Source organism: Astatotilapia calliptera, chromosome 1 (assembly GCF_900246225.1).
Source record: "Astatotilapia calliptera chromosome 1, fAstCal1.2, whole genome shotgun sequence".
In the NCBI taxonomy this organism is placed as follows: domain Eukaryota; kingdom Metazoa; phylum Chordata; class Actinopteri; order Cichliformes; family Cichlidae; genus Astatotilapia; species Astatotilapia calliptera.
Genome location: NC_039302.1, coordinates 22,861,085 through 22,877,457, shown reverse-complemented (window position 1 = coordinate 22,877,457; position 16,373 = coordinate 22,861,085). Strand labels below are relative to the sequence as shown.

Sequence of the window (16,373 nt, the reverse complement as noted above, 5' to 3'; positions counted from 1 at the left end):
TGTTGAATAACTGAAATAGAGTACATGGATATACTTGGCCAAGTGTAATCAACACGAGTGTGTATTACTGTTCTTTATACATGGCTATTGGCGTGTGACCAATCTATGTGTATCAGCTTTTGTAGCCTGCAGGTCGAATTGACAACTGACATAGCAGCCCAGTGTGAGTTACCACAGAGTGGTCATTACAATGGTGGGGCGTTCTTAAGTGGAGGGTCTTGTGTAAAAAGATGGGGTTAACATTCCTGTCGGCCATCCTATAGACACACGGAAGTCCCTTGATTGTTGCTAAATGTTGCTCTGATAACACTGTATGCCCTTTGGCAGTGGTGCACATCTTACCCCTGATTAAACCCAAAATGCTGTTCCCTGTTAATTTTAGATATCAACCCATTAATTCTCCTGTCCTTCTCACGTATCATCTTTGCTGTGCGTATGTTTGTGCATATGCGCGTCTCATCTGTCTATCTGTCTGTCTCGGCACAATCAGATCCTTAGGGAGCTGACAGAGAACCAGTCATGTTGTAATTTAATCAACCAAATAAATTAATTGGATCTCTTGATATGGATCATCTGTCTGCTTCAGTGGCTACAGAAAAGCACAGTCAGGAAGAACATGCTGCAGTCATAGACGATTAAACTACTGCGGTGATAGGCTTGGCCCAGTTTTATCAAAATAGTCTCAGTGACAATTTACATATATTAAATAACCCTTTTGTGTTCTCTTTCTGGGTGTCTGCTTCACTGTTCCCATTCTTTCTGCCCTACCCTGTGCTCTCTCCAGTCGCATGATTGAGTCTTACTCTGCATTGCTGAAGTCCCTTCAAGAGGTCATACACAGAGAAGGCTTTGATTTGTCTACCCCCATGGTAAGAACCAGTATTATATCTGTTTCATTTGAGAGTCTGGAAATGGATGATTTTGCAATTACAGTTTGTATTTTCAATTATTGCAGCCCGTCCCTTCAACAAAAACATCTAATACACATAGAAAGATGTAACTCTATGGGTTTACTTTTTTGGCTAAAACTGTAAACAAAACAATCGAATAAAAATATGATCCACTTCAGGTGATCCTTCAGTTTTAAATTTGCTCCTTTCTGCCCATTCAACCAGTTGCAGCCTTTAAAATGTTCAAAGAAACACTTATCAGTGCTGGGTGATCCAAATCTCTGTGATATAACCTAAACCATGTTTCGTGTGCATTATTGTTTATGGTAAGTGTATGGCAACGATGCTGAACTCTGAAACTGTACCAGGTTACAAATACCACGTCTTAAGCTCACTTTTAATTACAAGCTATTGTTCATATAAATGTTTGTTACAAGCACTGGAGTAGCACATAGGGAGATACTAGATCTGCATCTGTGACCCCCAACCACTACTTGAGCCTGTTTACCTCTTTCTCACCTGCTCAGGTTGACCTCACCTGTGTGTTCCCAGCTGTGTGTCTTATCTTTGACATAAATCTTCGGAATAATCACCGGTTCTCTTCAGAGTGCCAGAAGCATTTGTGGCCTTATCTACCTCACTTTCCATACTTGTTTATTAAATGTCCTACTGTTAATTTAAAACAATACTTAATAAGTAGTGTTCATACACAAAAGCATGTAAACTCTATTATTTGTGATCCAGTGCGTGCATGTGCATGTATGAACACACACATATGTGCGCGCCTTATTCACCTACATTCTGTGACCCCTCTGCTTGTCACCTGGAGCCACCTCTCCCCCCCTGTCACTCACGCACAAGATTTACCTCCCCTACCCCCCACTTTCCCTCCCCAAGCGCTGTCAATCACACACCAGATTAACTGCTGACATCATTAAAGCAGTGTGGCCGCCCGATGTGCTGTTGGCACAGTCCAGGAATGCAGACTAGCACAGGGCGACATGGGCACACACAGAAAAAAGGCCAGTATGGATGATAGTGTGTATGCATCTTTATGTTGATTCGTTTATCTGCTTTTGGGAGACTGCTCATATTGTGATGGTTTAATATAAATTGTAAATAACAGATTACAATATTGATTAATCTCCCTGTGCATGTTTTTGGTGGATTCCGTTGAGTTGTGTGAGCCTCCACAAACACTGGCTGATTAGGTCGGGGTTCCAGGCTTGTTGTAGTCTATATGGCTGGCTTCTGGCTGGACCTTATTGGCATTGTTCCCTGATTTTTCTATAGGCTTAACTATAGGAGTTAAGTTTGGCCTCCCTTGCTAATGTTGCCACAGCAACACTGATGTTACCACAGCTCCCCCCTGCTGGGCTGCACATAGAAATAAATTTCTTCTTTTTTTTCTTTTTTTTTGCCTGTCCCATTTGGTTCTTTAGCCGTCAGAATTGTTGTCTGAAGACCAACAAGGATACCCAATGGATTTACTTTGCCAAATGGATCATCACGGCCTTGCTGTATTGGTCCATTTGATCAACCTTTGTTGTTATTATTTATTTTATTTTCAGTTGTTACAGACGGGACAGACATGACTGAGGGATAGTGAGAAAGGGCACTTAAAAAGAGAAAGAAGAGAAAAAAAAATCTCCTGGATCAGAAATAAATTTCTAATTCTGTGTCCCACAAAACCCGTGATTGAAGAGACTGCTCAACAAAGAAAGTGACTTAAGGGAAGCGCACATAAAACTCATATTTAAGCATAGTAAGGTATAGAAATGAAGCACTGGTGGTGAATAACATGAGTCAACATGAGTTGACTGTAAAAAAATCTCCCAGAAACAATGGGGTTTATTTTTCTAAGATCCCTGTGATTCTGCTCCAGACCCAAATGAAGCTTAGGTCATGTTGTCGGGAGAGGAAGCAGGAGGGAGTGGGGCAGAGGAGATTTCGGGAGGGTTGAGAAAATAGAGGGGGAGGGATAAAGAAGAGAAGAGACTGGGGGACAAAAGCAAAAAGTGAGCAGATTTTAGGCCAAGACTTTGTTAATCACTTTTGGCTCTCACCTCAGTAATTAGGAGCCATCCTTACGAAACCCCAAATAAAAGGCAATTGTACTAAAGGCTAAAAAACTCTCACACTTTGGACAGGCTCCTCCATTCTTTCAGTTTCAGTGATATATATATCCCACCACTGTTTGGCCACTTTTTTTCTTTGCCCATGAGAGTGGGTTACCGTTGATCTCTTGTAGTGAGGTGGGGGGGTTTCAAGGGAAGGCACTCCACCCTTACCCAGGCCCCCTTGGCTGCAGCGCATCGCTGTGGTGCCAAGAATGTGCTGGAGTTTCTGGGTGGCGGCCATATTGGAAGCCTGTCTGACAGGTCCATTGTGCGTGTGTCAGATGGCTTCTGTGATTGGGCAGTTGTGTCCAGTCACGTTTGGGCACTGTGTTCGGATTGTCTGTGCTGGTAAGCAGACTGTCCATTCTCTCTCTTCCAAAGTTTGGGAATACTACCCAAGACCACAGCAGCTTACTGAAATCATTTAAAAGCGGTTCTCAGATAATGTTCAGAAGCAGTGTTATTGCATTCGACTGTACTGTAAAATAAAACACATTTGCATGACTCTTTCTTGAATATTTTCTGTGTTTCTGACACTGTTTTTTTTCTCTTTCTCTTTTGTTTTTGTTTTATCTTATAGTCCATGTCTCGTAATATCTTGCGTGTTGGTCTTCACTCTCTTGGGTCAGCTTTGTGGAATGATGACCTAAGTTGCCACGACGACCCCATGCATAACCACGCCTTGACTACCTTCCTTTATGGACTGCGTGCCTTACTGAGGTCATCACTGTCAGTTGCAGTAGTTACTGTTCCTTCTCATCTTATTCAGGTAAAACACTGGTTGACACGTGTAAACAGTTAAACATAGTTGAGAATCTCTTTTTGAAAGAGGTTTGTCGGTAGTTTTATGACGTGCAAAAACATTTATTCTTGTGTCTCTTTCCTCCAGTGGGATGTTCTAAACTTGATTTGATTATGTCTTTTTTATTAGTAGAGTGCATAGTATGAAGTCTTTTGTACTGTGTCATCCTCCTGACCCTGTAGTTCAGTGTCACCTTGGTATTACTCAGGCCACTTCCTGGAAGCCATGCTTTTGCAGCAAACACAGTCAGTTGCATACTTATTTTAAAGGCCTTTGAATCTGTGAGGGGGTTTATGGTGCTGTTTTTAAAATTAGAGTTTTAAGCAGAGTGTGAGCCTGTGTATGTATTTTATTATCTTACTAATATTAGTCCTTGCAGTTGCGAGTTGTAAGTGTAAATCTTGGGAGGAGGTGGGTGGTGTGGTTAGGCAATTGGGGGGAGTCCACGTGCATGCGCCTGTGTCCAGTCTGGCCTCTCAGTGTGAAGATGGAGTCATCTGCTGAGGCATATGGCAAACCACAGCCCTCCCCCAGACAGTCAACCACAGAAGCACACTCACCAGAAAAGCCATCTGAGACTTTCTGCCAAAATGTTTCAACCTGCCCACTCTTTTACTGTAACACCCTACTTTCTTACTCACTCACTCAATCACATGAGCATGAAAACACTGTTATTTCTGAGCCTTTTATACAGAGATATAGGTCAGTAACTTACAGAACAGCTGTGTTGTCATAACTTGCTCTGGCTCCAGGCCTATATGTGCTCACTGCACAGCGGCCTTGGCCTAGTCAAAAAAAGGTAGAGTGGCTAACTAGCAGATGTCAGCTGTGGTGGGAGCGGTCCCCCTGTCCCACTCTGGCCAAGCTTCCAAACCCTTAATCTGTCCCCTCCCCCTCCTCCACCCTGGGGAGAGAAGTGAATGAGTTGGGGAAGAACAGGAGAGGAGATTTTGGACTGAATCAGGTGTTCAGTAACTAAGCCAACATAGAGGTAATTAGGGCTATGTGACCTTATTATTAGTTATATAATTTAGTTATACAATTAATGTGAATTTCATTCACTCAGTAAAGTGATTAATCATTTGAAGGCAGTGGTGTGTAAAACCTACTCATTTCAAACTGATAACAGAAATTAGTTTGACATGGTAGAAGAGTTTCTTTGTGCCAGAGCATTTCTTAAATAGTTATAATGGAGAAGGTATGGCCTTTGGAAAACTGTCTAGACTAGTAGCAATGGGCTACCTGGCCAAGGCTCTATTGTCTTGGCCAGCTAGCCCACTGCTGCTAGCCTACAATACTCAATGCATTATTGAGCAGCTTGGGAAGCTGAACAACTCACTGAAAGCCTACTCACAGCAGCCCAGTGCTACAATCCATCTGAAATATTAATTAAGCTCGTCTTAGCCCGGTTCCCCTCAATCTTACTTGGTCCTGCTACCACACCCATCCCACACACAAATGTAAAGTTCACAGTCTTCCCCATAATGCATCTATACTCTCATCTATACTCACCTGGTGCTCAGACTAACGCGTTGTCCTGATTGACGTAAATATTGCAGCTCGTCCAGAAAGATGTCCACATAGCCTCTACACCATTTATATAAGCTGCAGTCTTACCTATGAATATAGCACTTGCCTATTCTTGTAATTCCGAAGAGCAGAGCAGTTTTTTCAATTGTAAAATAACTCCTGTTACTGACTTTATTTCTTTGCATATCTTCAAGAGAATATTTCATATTTTCATTTTGTTCAACTTTTGATCATCAGAAAGTCATCTTTAACTCACTCAGACTGAGTTGGGATCATATTAATAAGATTGTTTACTTGATGACATGTATACCCAGTGGCATTAGTTGTATGCCATTGAGTCAAACAGCCAAATGAAAACAACAATAGCTGTAATGTTGCAGCATGAGGTGAACATTGGGCCCTCTCTGTGACCTGTCAGACAGTGGTCATCTGCTGAAGCTGAGGGTTTCAGGGGATTTGCACTGACCTAATCTGAATTTATTGAGGTAGCATAGAGTTTAATTACAAGACTCAAACGAGTCTTGTTACAGCCCTTTATTAATTATAAATAACATATAAAGAATTATATTCAGCAGAGGGGAGCATTTCTTTTATTGCTTTAAAAACTCAAGAAGCTGAGGCGCATGTGCGTGTCTTACCGACCTCATTCTGCCCTGTTGCTATTAAACTGAGCTGCTTTATGTGGAAAGTTTGAAACAAATCACTCCTTGATAAGGAATCTAATCTATCTATTTATGTGCACACAGAAGAGTTATAATCCTCTAAACAGATTTGTACAGATAAAGTTTTTCATGGGCTATTGCTCAGATACTGAGTCATATTGTGCCATTAGTGTTTTTAATAATGTGTTGAATAATGCTTATCGAAACTCTCGAATTGGCTGTAATTGCTGCACGAGTGACTTCAGATTCTCTGTAAGTGCTGGTGGTACTGACTGGTAGGATATGCATACTTTAAAAGTAGGACAAAAATGAAAAGGAAGAAGAAAGAGTGGGGAAAAGACATGAAGGCATGAAAACTGCATTAGGCGGTGGCAGCCAACACAGAGAGAAGGATGTGAATGATTCAGGAGGCAAAGGGATTAATAATGCAGGACTCCCTCTCCCCCTATGTCCCAATGTCCCTCTCTCTTCCTCCCTTTCACTCTTTTACCCTCTGCTTCCACCCTTTTGTATATTCCTTCCTCATTCTTTTTCTCTACTGTATTCAGCCCTAATTTGTCCACTTTATTGTCAAGTCACTGAGCAAACCAGTAGGGGGAGCTATCCACTCCAAGCCTATGTTACTTCTCAAACTTCTCCCCAGTCCTCCCCTGCTGGGTGCAGGTTTAAGTTTGTGCACCAGCTATCCAGCTATAAGCTTTTTCGTGAAACATTTGATGAAATAAAATATTTACAGTGTGGCACATTTTCCCATGCTTTTCTTTCTCTCTCTTTTTCAAATCTATGACGTAAGGTTTATCTCCATTTGTTTGCCCCATCACTACTTTCCCTTCTATCCCTCATCACATTCACATAAGCCATGGGCAGAAATGACCTGGTCACAGGAAATGATGACCTAATTTAATTGAAACTCTGATGGCCCGTCAGGAGGCTTTTAATTACCTGTTAATGTTCTGTGTCTCTTTCCCCCTCCCTCCCTCCCTCCCTCCCTCAATCTTGGTCTGTCTCTGTCCTACAGGACCGGGCTCTAATGGGCAACATTACCAGGCTATGTGACAATGCCATAGCCTTAGAATCATTCAAAGGCTCTGAGAGAGAGACCAACCCTCTCTACAAAGACTACCATGGTAAGAACACACACGCTTATCTTTCTGTCTCTTTTCCATCAAATACACACACATACATACAGGCAGTGCATTAAGGCTGAGGCTGGGCTGTGGATGGAGGCAGGGCAGCCCCCTTGCAGGCCAGACTGTCAGTGCGCGTTAGTGTGCTGCTGCTCAATCAGACGTGCTCCTCAGTAGACAGGCCGGGGGGGATTCAGCTGCCACGCTGTACCCCCTCTCCCTCGCACCCACTGCCCCCACCCTCCATCCCTGCCTCCCCCCTCCAGCAGAGCCTCTCTCCCTCTCGCCTCGCCCACTCTCATCCCCAGTCCCATACCCCTGAGGCTCTGGAGCAGAGCAGACCAACACTGGGGAATCGATATTCTCACCATCACTCTCTCTTCCTCTCTGCCTCTATCGCTCTATCCCTCGGTCAATGTCTCCGTGGCCAGCATGCTCTGCTAATAAATGGAGGGCAAGGCTTTCAGTAGGGGAAAGGACACTGGTAAGGGACACTTGGAGAGAAAGAAATAAGGAAACACGAAGGGAGGGCAGGCACCGTAGTTTGTGTTTGCGTTCCTCATCCTCACCATCACTTTTTCTGTACAGTTTCATCTTTCCTTCTTTCTCCGGCATGTTTTCCTCTTTTCTGTCACTCTATCACACCCTCCACGCATAAAGGTCAGTTTAAGCGAGTTGGGTATTTTTAGCAGTGCCTCTCGAACTCTCCCACTCGCTCTTGCGCTTTTCCTCTCACCCCCCCCCCCCCCCCCCCTCGTGTTAGACGGCCCTAGTTGTGACAGATGAAGGGATGAGATTGAAAACATTCAATGGCAGATTTTGTTTTCATCCAACAGCATGTTTTATTTAGATCACACATCCCAGCAGTGATCACATTCCTCTGCATTGTGAGGGCAGGTGGCTTTTCAGCTCATGCAACATGAGTGTGAGGATGTATAATTTTTTTTAATGATTTTGTTTTGCAAAAACAAAACAGAACGTTCTTTTTAATTTGCAGTTAATATTGTTTGCACACCTTGTTCAAATATATGTTTGCCCTGTTCAACCAGCCAGAGAATCTCTGGTTGGGTTATGAAATACATTTACGTGTACAATTGTTTTGATGTGTGCTCATGAGTGCAAACGCATCTGGTACGAGTGTGAGAGTGTGCGTGCGGAGGCGCGTGCGTGTTTGCGGCAGCAGTTGAGGGCTGCTCAAAGCATGCTGGGAAGCCTGTCACTGCAAATCAGGCAAGGGGAAATCACCCAAGTGCACAGAGGAGAGAACCCACCATCCCCCACTTTTTATGTCTGTCTTCCTTTCTCCATTACTCCCTCGATCACTCCTTTTCTCTCTCACACTTATTTATACCTCCCTACTTTTACAGTATGTAACCAGTTTTAAGAAAACTGGGGTGAATTAATTGAGGACTAAGAGTGGGGGGGAAAAAATCCACCAAAACTTTGTAAGAATCCGTAGCTTGCGTTTTTGTCTTGTGTCCTTATTGTTCTAGTATGTCCCAGTGTAAGTTGGCAAATTTTCATTCGCTCATACTCCAAATCATAGGAAAAGTCTAACATGCAGATATGTGAACAAAATACTTCTTCATTTCAGTCTGCCAATGACATTTACTCAGTATATTCTATTGCAGATTTAGTTGTTAGTAATTTTACAATTAATTTGTGCCTTAAATTTAATCCTCTTGTACAGATGCAAATTTTCAAAACAAACCCCCAAACTTTAAAAAATCCTTCACCTTATCAGTTAGAGATTTGAAAGCCATTGCAAAACTTTGAAACATTCAAAAATATAATCTGTTACTAAAATACTGTAAAGACATGAAGACTTGCACTTATGAATGGATTTATCAAACTTAATATTAGTTTTTGCTGAGGTCAACGTGGGGTCACTAGCAATTTTTTATTAGCTCTTCTCATACAGCTACTGCCTACATACTAAAATGTTACCTTGAAAGGTGCAGGGGAACAGCATTCTTCCAAAATAGGGGTATTGAGCTTAATAATGAAGGTTAATTTCTTGCTAGTTGGTAGTAACTCAGTAAATCTGTAAAATTCTGTCACTTATTTTATGTTTATATAAAAAATGGCACGTGTGAGAAACACGATGGGGTTTTCTGTTGGCACAGTCAAATAAAATACACATGCTCTGTAATAAATGAAGTAGTAAGGCAGGAAGAAGTAAAGGAAGCTCTTACTTTGTGTGGTATTTCAGGTTTAATCTGCTCCCTCTTCCTTTCACAGGCCTGCTACACGTACGCCAAGTACCTTACCTGAACTGTCTGGCGAGCCAACTCCCTGACCACAAGGACCTGGCTTTTAAGCTCAAGAGAAAACAGTTCAGTATTGAGGTATGTTGTCAAAGGTACTCAGCGTAACCAGGATCTATTCATTAAAAAGACGGTATTCCAAGGGTTACACCCGTTAAACCCTGTATAATGTGATATCTCATCAGATTCTTTTTGTTTTTCTTTCTTTTTTTAAAAATGTTTGAATTTTTTAGTTGCTCTGATTTTACCTCCCTGGTCTATTTTAATTGTAACTTGCCTTGTAGCCATTAACCTAAAACCAAAAGCGATTTCGATACAAAGTAATTATTTATTAAGAAAGATTACATTTGCTTCGTGCAGATGAGAACTCTCTCACGTAGGCGAATCTCTGCCAACCTTTGTTTACTTTTGTCTGCTATTGGGTGACAAAATCAAAGGAGAAGCTATTGATTACACTCTGTTGCTACCACAGTTATTTGAGTGTAATGCCAAGAGGCAACAAAGTGAGAAAAATCCATCTATAATCATAAATACACAATACTGCTTCTGCTGCTTATGACAGTTAATTATGTAGTTTTCTATGTTTTTATGTTGGGATTGCATTAATTTGTTACCAGCCATGACTCTGATCCAAGGATGTGACCCTGCATTAGTTTAGCACTCAGTACTTTTGTTTTTCAGCCACAAGAATGAGGCAACAGCAACAAACAGGGTTTGCAGAGAGAAAGAAAAGCTCTCAGATTACGTGCTTACTCTAATAAGGAGCAACATTACCTTAATATGTAAGATAGCTTGAAATTCCAGTGTGACATCTAAAGACCCATTAGTGCATTTGCATGTATGACTTAAAATTAATTAGAGTATTAGTGAATGTTTCTAACATTTTATCCAGTATATTATATACACAAGAGAGCAAAATGATGTAATGAAGTGCAATACACCACCTATACCAACAACCACTGTGCCATCAATAATAGAAATTATGTAGAATTTAGAGTGGAAATGTTTTCTTGGATTGCATTTTATTTTACTGTGTGTACCTAGGTGATTGTATGGGCTTCCTCTTTCTTCATTCATTTTGATGTATGATTGATCATATTCTTTCTCTTTTGCACGATCACTCTCGGGCAGAGCAATCAGTCTGTCACTGAGCTGCCATTCCAGAGAGAAATTAAGGGGCCCTCCTCTTAGCTCAGCCTCATGATTGGTCCTCATTACATTATCATTACCTTATCACACCCTCTGGTCCATGGCTCTTAGTGACTCCTATTGTTTCAGCCAGGATTTGTAGGGGAGGAGAGAAATGCCTGTGCCACCCCCAAACTTCCCTCCATCTTATGGTCAATCCTTTCTCATTTTTTTTGCCCGCCTTAACTGCCCTTCCAACCCTTTCTTCTGTCTGACCCAATCCCTCCTCCTTTCTCTGATTTCCCCAACATACCACTCCAGTGATTTATTATGTTTGTAAAAGTCAAGGTAGTTATCCTAAATGGTCTTTTAATTAGGCTCTGTATTGGGCAGGCCAGGAGTTCAGAGGCCTAGAGAATCCCAGTAGCTCTGTGGGGCCTGGATCCCCTGTCATATATTCCAGCAGCACATTGTTAAGACCAAGCTTTGTCTGCCTTTCTTGTTTAAGGAGCTTTATTGAAGTTTTTTGCTGAGTGGGAGTCACACTCTTGCGCTGCCCATTTGGAAAAGAAATAGTAAAAACTTATAAAAGACTTACATAAGATTTGGCTTACTTAATATAGTGAATCATATAAGGCTTATATGATTCACTCATGAAAGTGGCCACTTTCTCATTACTTTCATATATTCTTTTAGGAAGTATCCAAAACATAGAAGTTTCATTTATATAATTTTTCAAGGGATCTTATATCTGTTTTCACTCTTGTATGCTTTTCATATAAGTTTCACACAAGACAGATACGAACTTTATAAGATTTATATATATCGTTTCCATATCGGTGTCTTTATAACATATGCTTAAAACTTCTGCAATATCCACCTATGATTTTTTTTAAGGATTGTAAAATGGATGCACTTGTTGACACAAGATCGTACTTAATATAAAATGTCACAGTCCTATGAGACATTGCTATATGTTAGGGAATTTTCCAGAGAACATCGTATCACCAGTCATGCATCAAATCAGCCAAAACACATATTAGTCATTGTAATGCCCTATTATGTGCTTTGTGTTGTGTTCTCTGGCATTGTGATTCGCTGTCATTAATTTGTACATCATCTGAGTTAGAAATGTCACAAAGGTATGAATGCACGTGCTCTTCCTTCACTGTTGCAGAGTATGGGTATATATGTCTACTGGTGTGCATCTCACACATACATTGCTCAGTGTATACTGTGTTTGACCTATTGGTTAACTGCCTCGGTGGGCCGCTGATTGACACATAAGATGGTGACTGGATTTTAAGCCTGGTGTCTGACGTGTGACAGCCCACACCATCCCTGCTAATCACCTCATTTACTCATGCTACAACTCTTCTGCCTGGAGCCACGTAATACAACATTTTCTCTACTGCTCAGTCTTCAACAGATCCATGTTGCTATGTACCTTTTTCAACTGTTGACTCATTTTCCATATATGAAAGGCACTGAATGCAGCAGCTTTCTATTTATCATCTATCTGGATTAATTTGCGATGCGGTGGTGGAAAGTGACAGATGATTGACAGTGCTACCTTCTCACCAGCTCGGTCAGGCAGCTGCATGTCTCCCCAGCCACACATAGATTTGTCCTGGTAACTAATTTCTTAACTGCTGTTTGACTCATGTTTATATCCCCTAACATTTCTGGAATGCGGAAAGTGTTTGTTTGCCAGCTCACAGAGTGCAGGGATTATTTATAAGAAAGTGATCTTGTATTTATTAGTTTTGATTTTATTTTTTAAATGGTGGGTTTTGGTTTTAGCAAATAAATTCCCCCATTCCTCAATCGGTATTCTGTTGGTTCTTTTTTTTAAGGTCACCACGATAGCTCATGATGTTTCTCAGAGTTCAAGCTGCGGTTGATGAGCAGTTATTAGCCACGACGCCTGAAGCCAGAATTAACCCGTGGCCCTGTCTGAGCAGGTAGAGGAGTGTTAGGTGTTTAAGAGATTAACACATACTCAGAGAGACATATACAAACAATACTTGCTCTCACACACATACAGATATTGACATTCATGCAATGGCACAAGCAAATATGTATTGGGAAATGCGGACACGCCTTAATTGTTAGACACTTTCTGAAAACACGCAATGTGTGTGAGAATTTTCCCAGCCACTCAGCTAATACAGGCTTCTGTCAGTGGTTTCACAAGGGAAGATGCTTTAAGGATGAAGCCCTGAAGAATGTAGATAGTACATTCTCTTTACCTTTGGTTGACCCTTTAAACTGACAGGCAGTGTGCCCGTGGGGTACTGGGGTGCCAGAGGTAGGTCACGGGGTCAAATACGCCATAAGACAAGGATTTATGTCAAATTAGTCCTCTATTAGAGATGCTATGCGGAGATGTCTGTTGCTCTGACAAGTCATTTGCTATGGCGGTGTAGTGTATACATAGGAAAAGTTTCATGTCATTGAGAACTGTTATATTTTTAGAGTATTTTGCATTATTATAAAGAGAAAGGAGTCAGTGAAAGGAAGCTGGTGAAGAAAGGATGACACATGACGACAAAGGTCATATAAAATATAGGGATTACATCAGTTTCTTACGTGTAATAATATTGCACATCCTGGTTCATTTGTATGACACCACTTTTTTGAGGTGTCAGTCCAAACCAGCCTCAGGGTCAACTAGAAATGGCTTAACCATTTCTGTCACCTATCAAGGTACAGTTAATATTAATTTCTGCTATTTACTTTGAAGGATAATAGAATAGAATAGAATAGAATAGAATAATCTTTTAATTGCCCCACAAGGGGAAATTTGGTTGTAACAGCAGCCAGAAAGACACATATACAACAAACAGGACACAGAACAGAAACATACACAATTTTTCTTACATATTTACATTAAGGATAATGGTTAGTATAAACAGAGTACTGTACAGTTATTAAATTAAATAAAAACATGATAGCTTCAGATTTTCTTTGGACTTTGGTTGCTTTTTCACTTATTTTCAGCATAAATACTTTTAATTCAGCCTCTTAATGTTGACCTATGACTTATTCAAGCATCTAAAAGGAACCTAACTAGAATTAGAAGGATGAAACAGTGTTTTGTCCGTACATGACAGACAACTTGTCAAAGAACTCATTTTAAATAGAATCTTTTGTCACATTGTTACTAGCTGCCTGTCAACATTTCATTTGTTTCCATTTTTTTTTAGCTGAATCAACAAAAAATTCCAAAGATAAAATCGTTTGACACATATGAAATAATATTTTTTCACCAACAAGGTGAAGTTCTAAGAGCTAGTAGCTGAAAATGACATATCTCAGCATGGTGTGCAGTGTGCCTTTAAAAAATCTGGGAAACTGGACAAGTGGACAACAACAGAGCTAGCAGACCAAAAAATAAATTTAAAAAATCTACAGCAGTCGAACAGTATCTGAAAGTCGTGTCCTTGAGAAATGGCAAAAAATGCAGCAAAGACTTCTGTGGTCATTATGTGTAAAGGAGTTCAGGATAGAGGAAGAACATGGAGTGTCGACAGCTGTTTGTAAAACATGGTAAAACATGGTGGAGGCTCGGTTATGTTTGGGACTGCCCTTCAGCCACTGGTGTTGGAGGTTTTGAATGTCCTTCAAGAAGCCTGAAGAACAATTCCTGAAGACTACTTAAAGAAAAAGCTTGTCTAAGAGAATTCAAGCTGCGTTGATGGATGTGGTCATACCAAATATTGACTTTCAAGCTTGTTAGAACTGCTCTAAATCTGTTTTTGATTAGATTTTTCTATTATTTAAATCTCCATATATAAATGCTATTAAAAATGCAGAGTCTACCATATTTGAACTTTTTTTACACTATATTATATATTTACCTCTGACACTACCAACTCCTCTCTCCCAAAACTTCTCAAGTTGTCCAAAAACCTTCCATCCCACATGACATGAACGTGAGTAATTAACTTTTCCGTGCGTTGGAGGAAAGCCACAAGATAGCAGAAAATAATATTAAGAGGATAATGATAGTGATGAAAAGAATAAGACTTGAGAAGAACGGGAAGACAAACTGAAGAGTCCGAGGGAGGTGTATAGAGAAGGTTAATGTTTCTTGGCATGTCCTCAAAACGTCTTTAAGACAACGCCTGCGTCTGCCCCCCTGTTGAAGCCTGTGGGTGCCAAGGGAAGGGTGTTAATGGACCTATGTGAGGAACAGAGCGAAGACTTGGAGAGGAGGGGGAAGGCATGAGCGGAGAGGAGCAGTTAAGTGATTCTCAGGTCAGGTCTAATTAAAATGAGGGCTTTTCCTCAGAGGCACCAAACCGTCTAAAAGGGACGGAAAGAAAGAATTGTAAAATACATAATGAATTCGACAGAGAACAAGCTTCAGGGCCTTGTTTTTACATTTGTTTATATGGTTGTTTGTATTCGATGCCTAATCGTATATAAGACTCCCCAAGTCTCCAATAATGCCCAGTGTTAAAGATCAGAGAAAAGCCAATGCTGAGAAGAACAGAAATGGAGAAAGAGCTGAACCCAGTCATTTAATATTTACTTCCAATAGCAGATCATAATGACGGTTCGTCGGATAAGAAAAGAAATCTGAAACAGTGGGCTTACAGGATTTCCTGAACCTATTAATGACACTGAAAACTCCATACACCTGCTTGTGATTCCCACATGTGGCTTGGGAATCACGATCAGATGGGAATGGTACCCTTGGAATAATATTTCAGTTGAATTATTTATACTTCCTCCCTTGGTGCACATCAACCTCTGTTGCATTTGGGAATGAGGTGTGCTTATGGTTTGTGCGTGTATGAAAACAAGAGAGACAATTTGGTGCAGGCCAGTCAGTAGCACGCCATCGCACCCCTCAGCTGAACAATATTCTCAACATACATCAGATTGTTATCTATTATTTAGCAGAGTTTTTATCTATTCTGCAAATGTGCATGTGTCTTTGAAAAGCCTAGCTCATACCGTGGCTGAGTCTTGTGTGTGTGTGGATTGCAAAAATGTGCAAGTTTTTTTTTTTTCTTAAGAGGTGTGGGGGGTTGTTTGTTTTTGGGTGCACTTGACATCCGTGCGATTCAGGTTGTCTGCACAAGTTTATGTATTTATTAAATAGCGACCTTTGATAAATGTGTTAATTAAGACAAGCACAAACCTACAACCAAATCCACTCCACTAATGCCACAACAAATCAGCAGAGTTTTATGTGTGGGAGTGGAAATGTTACTCCCTGTAGTGCTATATGTGGTCTGCCAAGCTATTAAAGATGTGCTTGTGCAAGCAAGGTCAAGGTTCAGAAAATCACTAAAGACACTGGTTAAAACAGTCCAAATGAGCATTTTTTTTCATTGTCCAGCACCTAGGGAGAAAAAGCAGTAGCAGTTGTGTTTGTTGTAGCCAAGTCAAAGCTCAGTGCGAGAATATTTGGGGCAGCCAAATGTGCTGCCCTCCATACCATATCAACAAAACGCCAAAACTTTTCTTTCAAACAGACAGTATTAAAGCAAAACAAAACAAGGCATATGTGCTCCTCCTGCCAGATTGAGTAAGAGTGTGGTCTGCTTGAACTCATCCTGGAAGTGAAGCTGTTTCATCAGTGAGCAGTGAACCCTTAACATGGTCCATGGACCACTCAGCCCCCATCAGACTAGACTGGCCACATTGGACTCAGACCTGATTAAAGTAGCCCTAGTTGTCTTCAGCTCCCATTAGAGAAAGGCAAAAAGGCTATAACGTGTATGCCACCCCGCATCCATGGGGTCTTGTGGCACTATAGGGTATGTGTAAGCCTGTTCAAAAAGGGCTCGTATTAACATAATGGTAGTGACTGGAGAACTATAGGCCCTC

At 41.0% G+C, this 16,373-nt stretch overlaps 1 protein-coding gene across 1 annotated transcript in view; it reads left to right on the top strand.

The window, feature by feature from the left end:
- elp4 (elongator acetyltransferase complex subunit 4) overlaps positions 1-16,373 on the top strand; it is a 56,534-nt gene that overhangs the window by 13,484 nt on the left and 26,677 nt on the right. Inside the window, exons 6-9 of the mRNA XM_026170274.1 lie at positions 785-869; positions 3,591-3,779; positions 7,023-7,131; positions 9,373-9,479. Of these exons, the coding sequence (XP_026026059.1) occupies positions 785-869; positions 3,591-3,779; positions 7,023-7,131; positions 9,373-9,479 (490 nt within the window). The remainder of the gene's footprint in view (positions 1-784; positions 870-3,590; positions 3,780-7,022; positions 7,132-9,372; positions 9,480-16,373) is intronic.